We start from the raw sequence: 16,416 nt of genomic DNA, 5'->3' as shown, positions 1-16,416 counted from the left end.
GTCAATATGGTAAATAGAGAAATATATTGAAATATATTATTATTTATATTATTATTATTATTATTATTTTATAAGCTTACCACACTTGCCGCAACATTGGTACTGGGACCAGGCGTAGATTGATTTCCAATTGTGGTAGTTGCGGTGGTATAACTTGATGCAACATTGGTACTGGTACCAGGTGTAGACTGATCTTCAATTCTGTTAGTTGCAGGCAAGCTGGTATTACTTATTCCGGCATCATGCTTGGAATCCAATGCTTCATCTGGCACAGATTGAGGCTCAACTCTGCTGGTCACAGACAAGCTGCTGTCACCAGTTGTGTCCTGTCTCTTGGAACTCAGAGCATGATCATGTGCAGATTGATTTTCAACACTGCTGGTCGCGAGTGAGCTGCTCTCCGTTCCCTGCTCGCTGCTTGTATCTCCTGCCCAGGGATGTAAGTAACCCTGAAGAAAAAATACGGAAAATACGGAAAAAAGCGTGTAAATTCGGGCTAAAAAGTCCAAAATGGGCTGAAAATAAAAGAAATTGTGTAAATCTGGACTACAAAAAATACAGAATTCTGTAAAAATACAGAAAACTTACATCCCTGCCTGCCAGTTTGAGTTCCACAGCCATTCTCACCACCACAAAGTTGTCTTCTACAACGTGTTTGGTTGATAATCCATCGGGTAACATTTCACCACTTAGGAATCCTGCTAGAGCTTCATTCCTTGACTGGAAAGTTATTTTGAATAGTTGTTTTGGTGTGTCTTTACAGTAAATGCTGACTGTCTCTATTGTTCCATAGTTTTCAAAATATTTGACCAAGTCTGTTTTTTTGTAGGTTTGCGTTCGCAGCACGGCAATTGAACGTTTCGTGATCTCCTGTTAATGAGAAACATGAAGAAACCAGGTCATTAAAATTGTATGGCAAAAAATGTTTGCTTGTACTTTGAAACATTTATAACAAGGATACAATAAGTTTGTCTTATTACATTTTAAGGTAAACAAGAAACATTTGCTAAACCTTAACAAAGGAGAGAGGGAAAGTTTGCTTGCTCTTGGTATGTTTGATTGGTCTTCTCTTTCCTTTTAAGGGTAGACGAGGTATTGTTGGTCGAAGCAACCTAAAAATCGATTTTCATTATCTAGATCAATATATTATTGATAATTAACACCTTGATGTTTTGTAGAAGTTCATTCTACAAATCGTATACTTTGCAAACTTGCTTAATTTATTGTTGTTAAGGGATCTAAAATGAGCGTTTATTGCATTTCGACAGTATTTTTTGGGACATGAGAGCACCTCAGACCTATCGAATTGCATTCTTAATCTGAGCATGTCTTTCTGATATCAAATAATTTTCATTTTTGAAAATCACAATATAATACAAATTTTATGACAAATTATAAAAATTTGATATTTTTCAAATTTTTGATATATAACAGTCCTCGAGTAAATTATATAAATCTAATGATATAATCTTAAAGTGTATGTAGCAGGGAGGAAAAGCCGACGGTCAATTGAAAATTTTGACCTCTCATATTGAAGATATGGATTTTTTTCCCAAAAAGGCCTAATTTTTTTGTGTGTTTTGGGAAAAAAATCCATATCTTCAATACGAAAGGTCAAAATTTTCAATTGATCGTCGGCTTTTCATCCCACCTACATACACTTTAAGTATAAATCATCAGATTTATAAAGTTTACTTCAAGTACTGTTAAATATTAAAAATATCAATTTTAATGATTTGCCATAAAATGTGTATTACATTGCTAATTTCAAAAATCAAAATTATTTGATATCAGAATGACATTCTTCAGATTCAGAATGCAATTCGATATTTCTGATGTGCTCTAATGTCCCAAAATAAATACTGTCCAAACGTTCATACCCCAGCCCTTAATGAGTTATGTACGTTTTACAAAAGTGTTGTTGTTTCAGCCCTCTTTACAACGTAACTCAAGAACCACAGCACCTATAAAAGTATATCTGTGATATTTTTATTCTTCTACACGCTCGCTATGAATTGAGCAATGCATTTTTTGCCAAAGCTCACTACCATTCGTAAGATGCTGTGAACTACCAAATCACAACAGTTTAAAATAATTAATAACCTTAACACCTTGTCCTTTTTTCCCATCACCATATAATATGCAAGCTCATTAACTTGCTAAATACTCTAATATTAACATAATCAGAGGATCGTTGAGCTTAGAGGACCATGGAGCTATATCAGTTTTATAATACATTACTCAGGTTGGTTAGTTTTATAGTAAAAGTAAATACTGATGCGCTGCTATGACAAAGGGCACAACTGACCTACTAATTATCTTGATTAATGGCCATTGACTTGTACAATGCATACCATACCAATTGTATTGAAAAGTGTTGGATTTTAGGTTTGAACTTTACCATGTTTCAGATTGAAACATCAGTAACTGAAGTACTCCAAAAATACATATGTCAGTAGTGACCTTTTTGTCTTGCTTTGACCAGAATACATACCTGCTCTTCCTCTGGACTTGTCACACTTTTCTGCACTTGAGATGGGTTGTTAGCTGTAGGTGTAGACTGCATATGAAATATATAATTGGAAATATGAACCATTTAAGGCAGCTGTGTACTCTAGACATTGTTTCTTTCGCAAAATTGAGTTTTTTTGATATGTTTGTACTTTGTTATGTTTTTTATAAATACAAGGAATGAAAATCCAGATTTGTAAACTCCAACTGCAATATTTTAAGGATTTTATTTCACTATTCCACTCGTGTTTGAAATTGAAAAGGAAAGAAAATCTTTGTTGTACCAGCAGGGTACACGTGCGTGCAACAACGCAACGCATCGCGTTCGTATCACGCAATTTGTTAACGCACAAATACGCTACGCATACGCCGACGCTTATCTGCATGCGCCGGCGCATCTTATGGAAACACCACGGAAGCACAAAAACCTAGTGGTCAAATGGCTCCGTTTTAGCTGATAAAATGTGGTTTTTTTCAAGTTCTTTCCCCCGATTTAAATATCAAGTTATGAATGGATTTCGCTCAAACTTCTCAAGGGGCCGTGGATTTACCCGATGTTTATGTAATGTAAGGTAGAAAAATAAAAACTGCCGCATTCTCCTGCGAGATTCGATGAAAGTGCAAAATGTGACCACTTTAAACTTCAACGGCCATTTTTTCGGTAAAATGACGATTTAGGTACACAATAACTCAATAAATACAGCATCTATAGGTAAGCAAATATGATCATCGTAAAAGCATGATCGACTCAAGAAACGGTTTTCTCATTTTTTTATATTTTGGTCTATTTCAGATTTTAGGCATCATTTTGTGCAAATAGGCATTTGTGAATTTTAAAAAGTTCAATTTGATGCCTTATATGGTCAATATCTCAAAAAATATGGCCAATATCAAAACAATTTAAAAAAACGTTTTTGGAATGGAGCCTCAAGATTGAGCTAAAAACAAAATAAAATATTTTGGAAAGAGTGTTTTTTGTAATGATGTACCTAACAAATATTGCCAAAAACTCACTTTTTTGTGATTTTCTTCATAATTGTTGTTTTTACCCCAAATCTATATTTATATTAAGATTTATTGATGTCATGCCTTCATAAAAATGTATACTTTTATATGTCTTCCGCGAATAATTACAAAGTTATTGCACTTTTACTACATGCATGTCTGAGAGTACACAGCCTCCTTAAGGAAACCATAGGATAGAAGGAAACAGGACACCTCGCCCACACGCAACTTCGCCTACACGGCATCTCGCCTACGTGCCATCTCGCCCCCTATGCAATGAATTGCAATGGCGGTTGTGAATGTATGACGATCGATGTGACCGGAAGGGTTGTGTGTTTCTGTGTTGGTAGCAGACTGTACGGTCAAGGATTCGTTCCAATGAATGCACGGGAATATTCCAGGGGAATATTCAACAAATTTGTGCGTGTGTGTGTGGGGGGGGGGGTATGTGTGTGCGTTTTATAAATTGAGGCCCCTACCGTCCGCGTCCCGGTGTAGATTATGTTCGGTTTTTAACACACCGTGCTGATGTGATTATAACAATATTTTTAAATATTTTAATATAGGTATGCATTTTTTAAACATGCATTTTTAATAATTTGATAACTGCGTGTAAAAGTTTTTATAAAGATAATTATAAAGAAAAATATGGCAGTCTTAATTTTCTTAATACCTAAAACTTTCAGCCTACTTTTAATAACTTGATAACGTGATAAAGTGTTTAAAATAAATTTTTGGCCATTTTCAGCGAGCAGGGCCTGTGCTGTGCGTTTCGCCTCTTTTTACACCGTGGGTATTTGCTGCCGACGATTGCTTGACAAGTCCCCTGCGTGTCTGCACACCGCCAGCCAAACTGCCACGGAATGGCCCGGAAATGGAATATACTGGATACGCTGCGTGCTACGGTCACAGTGCCATTGATTTACCCATGTCATACCCGGCGATTTTGCGGAAGTCTCTACTTGCCAGCGTGTTGGATATGGAGGACGGGTAGTGTGCGCAACAAAAAATTTGTAATTGCGGGCCGTGTTAAAACGTGTTTTGTGCTTGGAAGTCCGTACCATGCACACGAAGATGAAGGAAAGCCATTGAATTATGATACAAAATCATAAGGGTAATGAAAGTTGATTCCAAGTTTCCCATCATCGGCATCACTTTTTTACATTATTAGCTTATATTTTCACGAACAATAATTAATTTAGTATGTCCGAAATTTAGGTCTTATAAATGTATTTTTATGTTAAATCCTAGGCCTATGTATTTTATTTTTACAGGTATGTTTTCATGAACAAAAGAATAAATTAGGCCCTAATATATTATGTGTTATTTTATTTTACAAATTATGTTTACTTACTTCATATAAGTTCATACTTTTTAGTGTTAAATTAATTATGGCCAGTATGGCCTAATAATTTATATAATAATGGCCAAAAAAAAGCGCTAGCGAGTTTTGTGTATTTTTATTTAATTATTACCGAATCATTCATTTTACCCAAACTCATTTAAAATAAAGTTTGAGATGTCCAAAACTTTTAAAACTTGCAGTCTTATAAAAGATATTAAATCAGAGAAGATCTTCTTTGACATAGCCTAATGAAACAATTAAGGGAAAAAAACATAATTTGCCAAATTTTTCAAAGACAAATGTGCACAACTAGCAAAACAAACGCCAGCAGCATGCAGCTTTGAGATATTTTGTGGGGTGCTGTGCAGTGACTTATGCCCCATTTTTGCACCGCGTGTTAACGGCGGATATTAGCTACCACTTACACGAAAACGCCGGGTGTGATTATGTTCAATCAATGGTACCGTGATCCAAGCACGCAAAAATGCCAGAATACACCGATGTACCTTCCTTGACCAGGCCGGACCCGCGGGCGGCCGCATGCCATACACACCGATGTACGATCGATTGCTTTACAAGTCCCGGGTCAAGTATGCTCTCAGTTTGATTAAGACCCCGAGCATTATACGGGCCATGTTTTGCGCTTATGACGTAGGGCTATCGGAGGCACACGAATAAGAAAAAGTTGCAAATGTTTGCAAAACTGGTTAATATTAAATACGATTTCGGTAACATTTTAATTTGGGGTTATTCTTTGTCAAATATTATTAGTATTAACGTGCTCCCTTATAGGCCTACACATCCAAAGACCCATCATTTTCTTATTGTTTTCAAGGAAAAGGCCAGCTCCCAAGAGCATTTTGTGGAAAAGAATATGGCCCAGAAAGAACTCTTTTTTGGGGGGGGGGGTCTTCCCTCGAAAAGCCTCACTTGTTAGCAACTGCCCTCGAAAGACCTCTTTTTTGGATCCTACTCCTATTTATTGCACAATTTTGCCCCCGAAATACCTTATGACTGCAAATATACATACATACATCGATTTATATTGCGCCTATACAATTTTAGCTCTAGGCGCATTACAATAAGAGAAAACAAAGAAAGAAATAGCAATGACAAGAAATGGATCAAATTGGAAAAAGATGGGTTTTTAAAAGCTTTTTGAAGCTGGCCAGTGTTTGGGCTTCCCTGATGTTGCATGGGAGGTTGTTCCAAATTCGAGGACCAAAGGAAGTGAAGGCGTTATCACCAGCTAATTTGATTGTGGGAGGAATGGAGAGCCGTGTAGTATCCATGGAAGAGCGTAAATGACGAGATGTGGTGTAAGAATGAATTCCAGATTGAAGGTACATTTTTTGTAGAGTGGCGCTATGTCATTGACACATTGATATATGATGGTGAGGATCTTGAAGTTGACACGCTCCCTGATGGGCAACCAATGTAAGTCCTTGATGTATGGGGTTATGTGGTCACGACGCTTGAGGTCAGAGATGAGACGCACCGCCCTATTTTGAATACGCTGCAGTTTGGATAAATTGATGTTGGTGGTGCCAGCAAGGAGAGAGTTGCCGTAGTCAAGGCGAGATAATATGAGTGCACGGATGATATGATGGCATGAGTCTGTAGGAAGCGCCTGACTCGAGCAATATTGCGAAGTTGGAAGTTAAGAGTTTGGCAGAGTCCAGATACATGGTCATTCATGGATAGAGGTGAGTCAAGTTTAACGCCAAGGTTACGAACTGAAGTGGCAGGTTTAATAACAGTATCGCCAACCATAAGATGAAGTGAAGAGGAGACAAGATTGATATTGTGTGGTGAGCCAAATACAATGAACTCGGTCTTGTCCATGTTTAGTTTCAAGTTATTAGTAGGGATGACCATCATAATTTCATGTTGCCCCTTTTGCTACAAAAGATTGTTTTCTGGAAAGAACTCATCAACAGAAGTATTTTGGTGGTTAAATGGTCACAATCGGTCAAAAACTTTTCAATTATGAATTTTCAAAGTTTCCCATTCTGACCGGTCATTGAACGAAATAAATTGACAAAGTCTAAATATAGCAATGTGAGCAAAATTGGTATAAGCATATATTTACCCTTTTATATTTCTTTATTTTAATATATATGCAAACATGAAACAAGCATATTGTGAAAGTATCAAAGGGGTTTCTTATGAAATGGCACTTTACTAGTCAATAGCATTAAGTATTTCTTCAAACCGAGGCACTGAAATCATGCTTTTAGAAAATATTTGCCAAAAATCATCCATAATGGCCAAAGTGGCACAAAATCAAAAGTCCAGGTGAACTTTTTTCCACAACAATATACACTACACATAAGAAAAATACTAATGTACTACAAGGGATTTTCAACATAGGAATCCAAACAATCAAGTACCAACATGCACAGCTTTATCCTGATATCACTTCTGGGGTTTTAACAAAATGTTTAACCTCTATTGTGATTGGCAGCAGCATAAGGTATCTCTTTGATAGCTGATAATACCCAGCCATTCAGCAAGTGGCTAATAACAGACCTTGATAGGCTTGAATGAATACTGTCATGTGCTACAAAACCATCACATCCAGGGCTTGGTCACTCCATATGCTACAGAGAGCACAGTACTTTAACAATGGAGTGAAAGACTCATTATTGATTAGGCGCCAGATTTTAAAAGTACAGCTCCTGTGCGTGAATAGCAGCAAGTCAGTGCAGATGGTATAAATATAAGAAAATGTTTAGGGTTGAGATCAGGTGAATAATACAACAAATGAGCATGAAACTTCACATTTATGTTCAGAAAGGTGTCTATTTAACATGATTCGAAAGGTGTTTGGAAATTCCAAAGGGAAGCTGGTGATTTAATTTTTAACTCGAGATCTACTTGTCCGTTTTTTTCCTTTTTACAGAGGGTATGATAGAGGTAATAACAACAACTCTGCCAAATTACAGCTCAGTAGGTCAAGGTGTTCACCTGATCTTTTTCATCTGAATATTTTGTGCCATTCTGAGCAGTGCTGCACTGGGCCACTGGCAATTAAGCGCACTGTGGCGATTGACCAATTTTGACTCACACTTACAGAAAAACCAAATAAGTTATGATGCTGTAATTTGCAGGATAGTTACAAAACATAATTGGCATTAACATCTCCAATTTTTACAGAAAAATTATGAAAAATAAAAGAATGAGCTCGATTTAGAAATGTCTGTGCAAGCAGTGCACAGTTGAGCTCCCTGCATGTCTATGGGAGTGTTCTAATCAAGTTGATGGTTCATTGGTCATCCCTATTATTAGATTTCATCCAGTTGCTTAATTCGAGAATGCAGTTTTGCAGACGATCAACAGCCAGCTGAGAATGGGATGGAATTTTTGGATTAAAAGATGTACACACTTGCGTGTCATCAGCATATATGTGGTACATCAGGTTATGATTACGGATAATGCTGCCAATCGGGTAGATGTAAACAGTGAATTGGAGAGGTCCCATGATGGATCCTTGAGGGGTAGATCGGTATTATCCGAAAAACAGTTTCCAATGCACACACGGCTATGACAATCAGTTATATATGATTTAAACCAGTCTAAATATAATTATACTAGCAGGGACCCGGGTCTCCTACGAGTTTTACTTAATTTTAGACAAGAGGAAACTGAAGCTGAATTTCTGTTAGGCCTATATAGATGAGCTTAGATGAACGGGGTTTCCGACATTTGCAGGCCTACTCTTGGAGTGCAACACGGGTTGGAATGTATCATCATGCACGTACTTTTAATGCAGGAATGGGATATTTGACGCTGTAGGTATACTAAACCTTTAACCATACCCCCACACCCCCCCCCCACACACACACCCCTGTTTGTAAATACGTTCAAACGAGGACCTCGACTTTAGAAGGATCTAACCGAGGACTTACACACCCGCTTTTAATCGACACACCGTGGACCTCACGCAAACACACCAGGCAACTTACTATCCAACTGAGACCCGTCCTATACCCGCTATGGGGGACCTATCTTATATGCTATCTTATATGCATATTTGCATCATTTACGTTATCCTGGGCATAGTTTCAAAAACGAGGACGCCCTCGCTTGGAGGTGTGTCCTCGCTTTTACGGTGTGTATCCATATGTAGGTCCTCATTAGACGGCATTTACAAACGCACACCCCCCCCACACACACACACCCCTTCATAATTGAATACACATAGTCCCTACTCGAAGAATTGAGCTCGGAAATGGAAAATGTTACTTTTGCGCGCATAAAACTGAATCTGGAATCTGCGTTTTGTTTTCTTTCTCCTATAATTCTATAATGACTTTGGTTTGTTTATTTGTTCTCTCTACGTCCACTCCCGCATACACACCCCCACATAACACTCCATACACACCCCTTCACGAACACATCTCGAAGAATCAAGAGCGGAAATTGGAAATGTTACTTTTGCGCGCATAAATCCGAATTTGAATTTTTTGTTTTTGTTTGACGGTGGTGTTTGTTAGAAAATCAGTAAAGAAATATGTTGTGCATATATATAATATACAAGAAGGTATACACATGATAAATGAAAGAAAGATAATAATTATAATAATAGAAACAAGGAAGGAATTATTTTAGACAAGTGTTAATTGTGTGTATGCCCAGCCTGATCATGCAAACGACATCCGAGTAATTATAGCTTCCAAATCTGGGTGTTTGATAAGCCTAGATAGGGAAGGCCTATTCGTAGACGGTGCGCACATGAACAGGCAAAATACGGGGCAAAGTAATGATTTATATGAAGTTTAAAATTAAATCATGTACCGTATGGTATTTGATAGACCTAGAAGACGCGGTGCGCTTGTTAACAGGATCTAGGAAAAATAACGAGTTATATGAAGTTTAAAATTAATCATACCTGTATATAAAGCCAAACAACCTACATCTTCCAAATCTGGGGAAAATAAGGAGTTACGTGAAGTTTCAAATTAAATCACAGCTCGTACATCAATAAACACATTTATTGCACAAAATGTTTCCATTTATTTGAAATTTTTCCCAGGGTAGCTCCGATGTATTACAAACATAATGAATTTGATTCCAATGTATACTCAGTGGACATGTTAAAACATTACAATGCCAAAAAATCAGCATGATCAGGGTTGAAACGTAATTATGTAAAACGATCGAAGGCTTACACTATATGGTTTTATCTCTTGGCCCCGGCTCTTGACAGTTCAGTTCCGGCACACTAAATTAACACTAGGAGAAACTTAAGAAATAAGGGAAGGATTCGACTTTGAGCTTGTCACCAAGAAATTTAAGAAAGAAGGACTCGGGAAGGCCCGAATAGACTTTGAGCATTGGTCATCAAAAGGCCGTTCCATCATGAGACGACCATCTATATACATGTTGCGTAGAGAAACGTAATACTTGCAGCTGTAAATGCGTAGGTCTTTTAGTTTTAGCTTAGTCTTTCACATGTCATTACAGTACACCCATTATAATCATTTTTTCTCTTTCCCGTCCAATTATGCTTGTTTTGTACTCCGTCGGTAATCACATGGTTCAAACTATAAACGAATACCGTATTAGATTGTTAAACCCGGTTTCCTCCTTCAGGCATATTTAGGCCAAAGTCTTTCTTTCCTTATGTCCTTAATTTTTCTTTATTCAATCCTGTTCTTTCTTGAGGCCTATAGGCCTAATTCTTTTTTCCCCTTTGATACGTTATTGTATTGTCAATGGTCATGTAAATATACATAAATTTTTTGGTTTGAGCTGAGACTAAAATACCTAAAGCCTTACTTGCATTTGAATCAAATAAATAGATATATATAGGATACATGCTAAATACTTGAAGCCGAAGCCATAACGAGTCAGATCATGATGACGGTGTTTATGCTACATCATATGCGCAGGTGCTCCTTTGTTAAAAGGGATATCCCTGATGAGGAACGGTCAAAGAGTAGTTCTCGCCAGTCAAGAAAGATACAGTGCCGCCGATAAGGGGGGTTAAAGGGTGCGTTACCCCGGTCGGGGTCCTAGGGGCCCGTAAAAAGTAAAGAAAAGATACTTTACTACGAGCCTGTAAAGCAAAGAAAAGGGACCGCAGGGGCCCGTAGAAAACTAAAGAAAATCTTTTCTTTGCTTTATTATACGGGCCAACTAAGATATCTTTTCTTATCCATTAGCCCTAAGGTATCTATTCTTTGTTTTTACGGGCCCTCCTTGTCCGAGATTCCCTTTTTTTGTTGTTGCTTATTAAATAATAATATAATAATAAGAAGTTAAGAACATACGCAGTAAAACATAAAATCAGACCAAATACAAGAGGAGAATAAAAGTAAAACAAAATTGTGACTAAAAATATTTTCAAAAAGTAGAACCACATTAAACAAAACAATAACATAACACATAACAAAAAGTAGAAAACAAACATAAAAATAGAACAAAAAGGCCTAAATCCAAAAGAAAGCAAGACCAAAGAAAAGCATAAAAAAAAAAAAAAAAAAAAAAAAAAAAAAAAAGAAAAAAAAAAAAAAAAAAAAAAAAAAAAAAAAAAAAAAAAAAAAAAAAAAAAAAAAAACCCTCATCCCCGAACATGTCAGAAAACAATACCAAATAAACAAAATCAAAAGGAAACAGTACAAAATACAGACAGACATAACATTAATTGATACAGACAAAATAAAACAAACAAAAACCCATAATATACAAAAAACAATACGATTGTACCAAATTAGTATAATTATAGTAGGTTACAGTACAAAATAAAGAAAAGGATAACCAAACCAAACCGAGCCAAAATAGAACTAGAAACTTAACAAAACCAAGTAAAAAGCCACAGGCCTATCCCAAACAAAGAAATTAATTTACCAAACAAAGAAAAGCATGAACAACAGTACACTAATTAAAGGAAAAAACTAAATTGAAAATACAACCAAAAATCCACTCAGACAAAGCTTTAATAAATCCAAACGAAGAAAAACAAATAAACATTAAACAACATAACAAATTCTAGCAAGAACCAAGAACAACAACAAAGCCAATTACAAAAACAACAACAACAAAACAAACAAAAAAACAACTACGAAATATAAAAGATGAATATTACAAATTACCAAATAAAGAATTAAAAAACATGCAAAAGTCCAAAAGACTAAAAACTGTACCATAGGAAACGTAGGCCTAATAAAAATGATGATGCACTAGGGATACTTTCCTTATTTCGAAAACGCAATACTGAGCTACTATTCTAATTGCCGCTATAGCTAAATTATGTGAGGGGGAAATACAACTATAGGCCTACTTCTCAACTTCAAGCTTCATATCACCACAGCACGATCATTAAAAACAATCATCACCTATTGACACCGGGCTATTCTCAAGACTACACCAGAATGTGGTTACCAGGCTAATTCTCGTCCATTCAATGGGGGTGATTTAATGAATGCGTCATTGACAGTACGGTCTGAATACACACACATCCTGTGCGCATCGATCGTATACATCCATAATGTCGGGCCACAATGCCATTATGCGTTGCATTGCCGCTATAGCTAATTAGGGGCGAGATGGCACGAGGCTTAAATGGCGTGTAGGCGAAATTGCGTGTAGGCGAAGTGCATTGTGGGCGAAGTGTCCTGTATTCGGATAGAAATATGCATTAACACTTCCTAGACACAACCCATATTTGGGGACTTTCCTTCCCTGCACATCCGACCCCACCATGGCATGAGTATTGTATTAAAGTATTCACAATGCAAGCTTTGGGTGAATTTCAAAACTTTTATGAGGAATAATCATTTGAAATGTTTATGAAATAATTAATATAATGATAAATAATACTAGTGTGGACAGGTGTACACAGGGTCTTGGATTATTTAGTTGTCTTGTCCGGTAGACTAGTCATGAGAGTCTCAACATGTGCAAAAATAACAGATGAATGCACTATACAGCCGATTTATACAATAATTATACATAAATACACCAATCCCAACCTGTGTAATATTAACCCCCTTAGCACTACCTGCCGATCTAACATTGCCTCTGATTGGTTGATTGCGTGATATCCTCACTTCAATCACCAATCAAGAATGGAGTTTTGCAAATAATTCACCCCAATTTTTTTGCATGGTGAAATTATTCTAACAGTGTTGCTGATTGGTCCATTTGATAATGAAAACTTTTTTTGACCAATAGGCGACCAAGGCCAACATATTAAATCGCCAGTTTGCCTCTGTCTTCACAAACGACCAAGCAACCCATCTTCCTGACTTAGGATATCCTCCGCTGCCTAACATCCAAGTTAACTGTGCTGGCGTCATCAAACTACTTCGGAACCTGAAGCCACACAAAGCAACCGGTCCTGATGGAGTCCCAGCCAGACTGCTAAACGAAACAGCAGAAGAGATAGCGCCTGCCATCACACTGCTATTCCAGGCTTCCCTAATCCAGGGCACCATACCAACTGCGTGGAAGAAAGCCTTGGTAGTTCTCTTACATGTATCTTATGCAAGTTATGCGAGCACATTGTACACTGCGCAATTATTAACCACCTCTCCGAGAACAACATATTAACCGACTCGCAGCATGGCTTCAGGAAGAGGAGATTTTGCGATACTCAGCTGATACTCACCAGACTTGGCGAAGTCTCTCGATGAGAAGAGCCAGACTGACCTCGTCCTTCTAGACTTCGCCAAAGCATTTGACAAGGTCTCCCATAGACTCCTCCTGCATAAGGCCGAACACTATGGCGTGAATAGTACCATCCTGAAATGGATGAGTGACTTCTTAACCAATCGTACTCAGCAGGTAGTTATAGATGGGCAAGTTAGCAACGAGGTGAGAGTCACATCTGGCGTCCCTCAAGGCAGTGTGCTGGGACCACTGCTCTTTCTCATCTTTATTAATGACCTGCCAAGTTGTGTCAAGAGTTCAGAAGCCCGTCTCTTCGCAGACGACTGTGTGCTGTACAAGCGAATAACATCTGCTTCAGACTCCTCACTTCTTCAAGATGACTTGAATGCACAGCAGGAACGTACCTGCCTCATGGAATTCCATCCATCCAAATGCCAGGTTGTAAGAATCACAAATAAATGCAAACCAATCTGCACACCTTACATCATCCATGGTGAAATCCTGGAGACTGTCTCGTCAGCCAAGTACCTGGGCCTGCATGTGGACTCCAAGCTCAACTTTAACGACCACATTGACGCCATCACAAAGAAAGCAAACTCAACCTGTGCTTTCCTGGGACGCAATTTCCACCACTGCAGCAGAACAATCAAAGAAGCCACCTACATGACTTATGTTTGCCCAATAGCAGAATACGCCGCAGTGGATTGAGACCCACACACTCAACGGAACACAAAGAAGGTTGAGCAGGTACAGCGCTGTGGAGCATGTTATGTTATGGGGAAATATGACCGTAGGACAAGCGTGACTGGCCTACTAAAAGACCTCCAATGGCCAACTCTGGAAAGCAGACGACACCAAAGCAGAATGTCCATGCTGTATCGCATCTGCTACAACTTGGTTGACATCAGATGGAGAGAGTACCTGAACGAGGCGAAATCCCGCACCAGAGGTCATAGCTCCAGATTCTGGATTGGTCACTGCAACTCCAACCAATTTGCTTCCTCCTTCTTCCCAAGATCCAGCCGGGATTGGAACCTGCTGAGGATAGATCCTGCTGAATACCCATCGCTTGATGCCTTCAGACTGGCATTAAGGGGGGATGCCAAGTAACCAGCAGTCATCTATAGTATTTTTAATGCACTACATCACTGTAAATATTTTGCACTGAACTTTGCTGTCTGCAATATAATCTTGGATGCGGAAAGCACAACACTCTGCAGTGCGATTATCTTCTTTTGAAGTCTGCACTTACACAGGAAGAAGAAGAAGGCAGGTATTTCTCATAGGGTTAATACAAACACCTTAAATTAATACTTACAGAACTTCTACTTACATTGCGATCGGAACTCAAAGCTTCCATAGGAGTGGATTGTTGATCACCCTTGCTGGCCTCCAGTGAGCCACTACCAGTTCCCTGTTCACTGCCACTAACTGCTCTGTTAAGCTTCTTCTCCATTCTCACAATCACAAAATGCTCTCTTATAATGTGCTTTCGTGATATTCCATCGTGTGATGGATTACCATCTTGGAATGCCCGTGTTGCCTCGTCAATTGTCGCATATGTTATCTTGGCAATTTGTTTTGCAGTTCCTTCATTGAAAATGTTGAAATTCTGTATCAGTCCATATTTTGCAAAATAGTCTCTGATGTCATGTTTTGTGAAGGCGAATATGTGTAGCACGATCACTGTGCGTTTTGTACCCTAAAAGAAAAATGTTAAACAGAAATAGAGATAAGCCAACATGTTCAAGGGTCATTTTCAGAGTTAGAAATAGGCCTAAGGTGACGAAAAAACAACAACAACACTAAAAAAATGTTTCATAAACCCAAATTTTGGATTTTGGGAGTTTTTTCAATTTTACTACTATCATATAAAAGCAGTCATTTATTGGCCAAAATTGATTGATTTTGACTAAAAAACTTTTGAAAAAAATTCAGAACATTTTCAAAATATGTTTGCAAAAAAATCATCAAATTTTTGCTAGATTTTTAATTTTATTGATATTTTCGGGTAATTTTAGCATAAAATAGTGCTGACCGACCGACCCTATCTGAAAAGTCAGTCCGCCTGTAAAACAGGAGTTTTTTTCATCACCCAAGACAATATTTAGCTCTACTAACGTTTGTCAATTTTTATGAGCCCATACTAAATTTTGAAATTAGCACATAATACATGTTGAACACTTTGCAGATTTAACTCAATGAGAACTACCTGCCTATTGGTCAAAAAAGGAGTTTTCATTATCAATTGGACCAATCAGCAACATTGTTAGAATAATGTCACCACGCAAAACACAATGGGGGTAAATTATTTGCAAAACTCCTTTCTGATTGGTGATTAGAATAAAAATATCATGTAATTGACCAATCAGAGGCAATGTTAGATTGGCAGGTAGTGCTCAGGGGGTTAAATGTCACATTGGTCCACATTTTGTGACACTTTCCAATACTTCAAAATTGCAAATCAACAACAGGTAATGCCAAATGGCAGGGAAGAATTTATGTACTCAGCAGGGTTCACAGTTTATCGCGTTTTCGCGTCCAGGACGCTTTTTGAACTCACTGGACCCGGAAAAAGTAAGATTATGTAACCTGAATGGGTCCAGCAAGCTGTGCTTGGACCCGGAAAAAATCCCATCCAATGAAAAGGAAAATATCATCATAGATTGTCATTGTGTGATAACCCAGCTCAATCGGCTCACTTTTCATTCATAAATTACATACAATTACAAAAATCGCTGCAACATGATACACACCTCATCGCTATTTCATGCACAGATATTTGATCATCGATACGAGGGGAACTGTGGAAGAGGTTGACTTTCGATTTTTTTCGGATCGTGCAAATATTATGTTACAATAAAAATGTCAACAAAACAGGGTCAATTCCTGGTGACATCGCGAAAACACGCTTTTATGGTAGTTGTATATTTCAA

The 16,416-nt window shown here is 37.8% G+C and overlaps 1 protein-coding gene across 1 annotated transcript in view; it reads right to left on the bottom strand.

The window, feature by feature from the left end:
- LOC140137183 (uncharacterized) overlaps positions 1-16,416 on the bottom strand; it is a 30,894-nt gene that overhangs the window by 3,841 nt on the left and 10,637 nt on the right. The window contains exons 8-11 of the mRNA XM_072158835.1: positions 14,814-15,182; positions 2,495-2,560; positions 589-870; positions 81-449 (exon numbers count right to left, since the gene is read on the bottom strand). Of these exons, the coding sequence (XP_072014936.1) occupies positions 81-449; positions 589-870; positions 2,495-2,560; positions 14,814-15,182 (1,086 nt within the window). The remainder of the gene's footprint in view (positions 1-80; positions 450-588; positions 871-2,494; positions 2,561-14,813; positions 15,183-16,416) is intronic.

The sequence above is a fragment of the Amphiura filiformis genome, chromosome 17 (assembly GCF_039555335.1).
Source record: "Amphiura filiformis chromosome 17, Afil_fr2py, whole genome shotgun sequence".
NCBI lineage: Eukaryota > Metazoa > Echinodermata > Ophiuroidea > Amphilepidida > Amphiuridae > Amphiura > Amphiura filiformis.
Note: the sequence above shows the minus strand (reverse complement) of the source record. Positions and strands in the feature narration are given on the sequence as shown.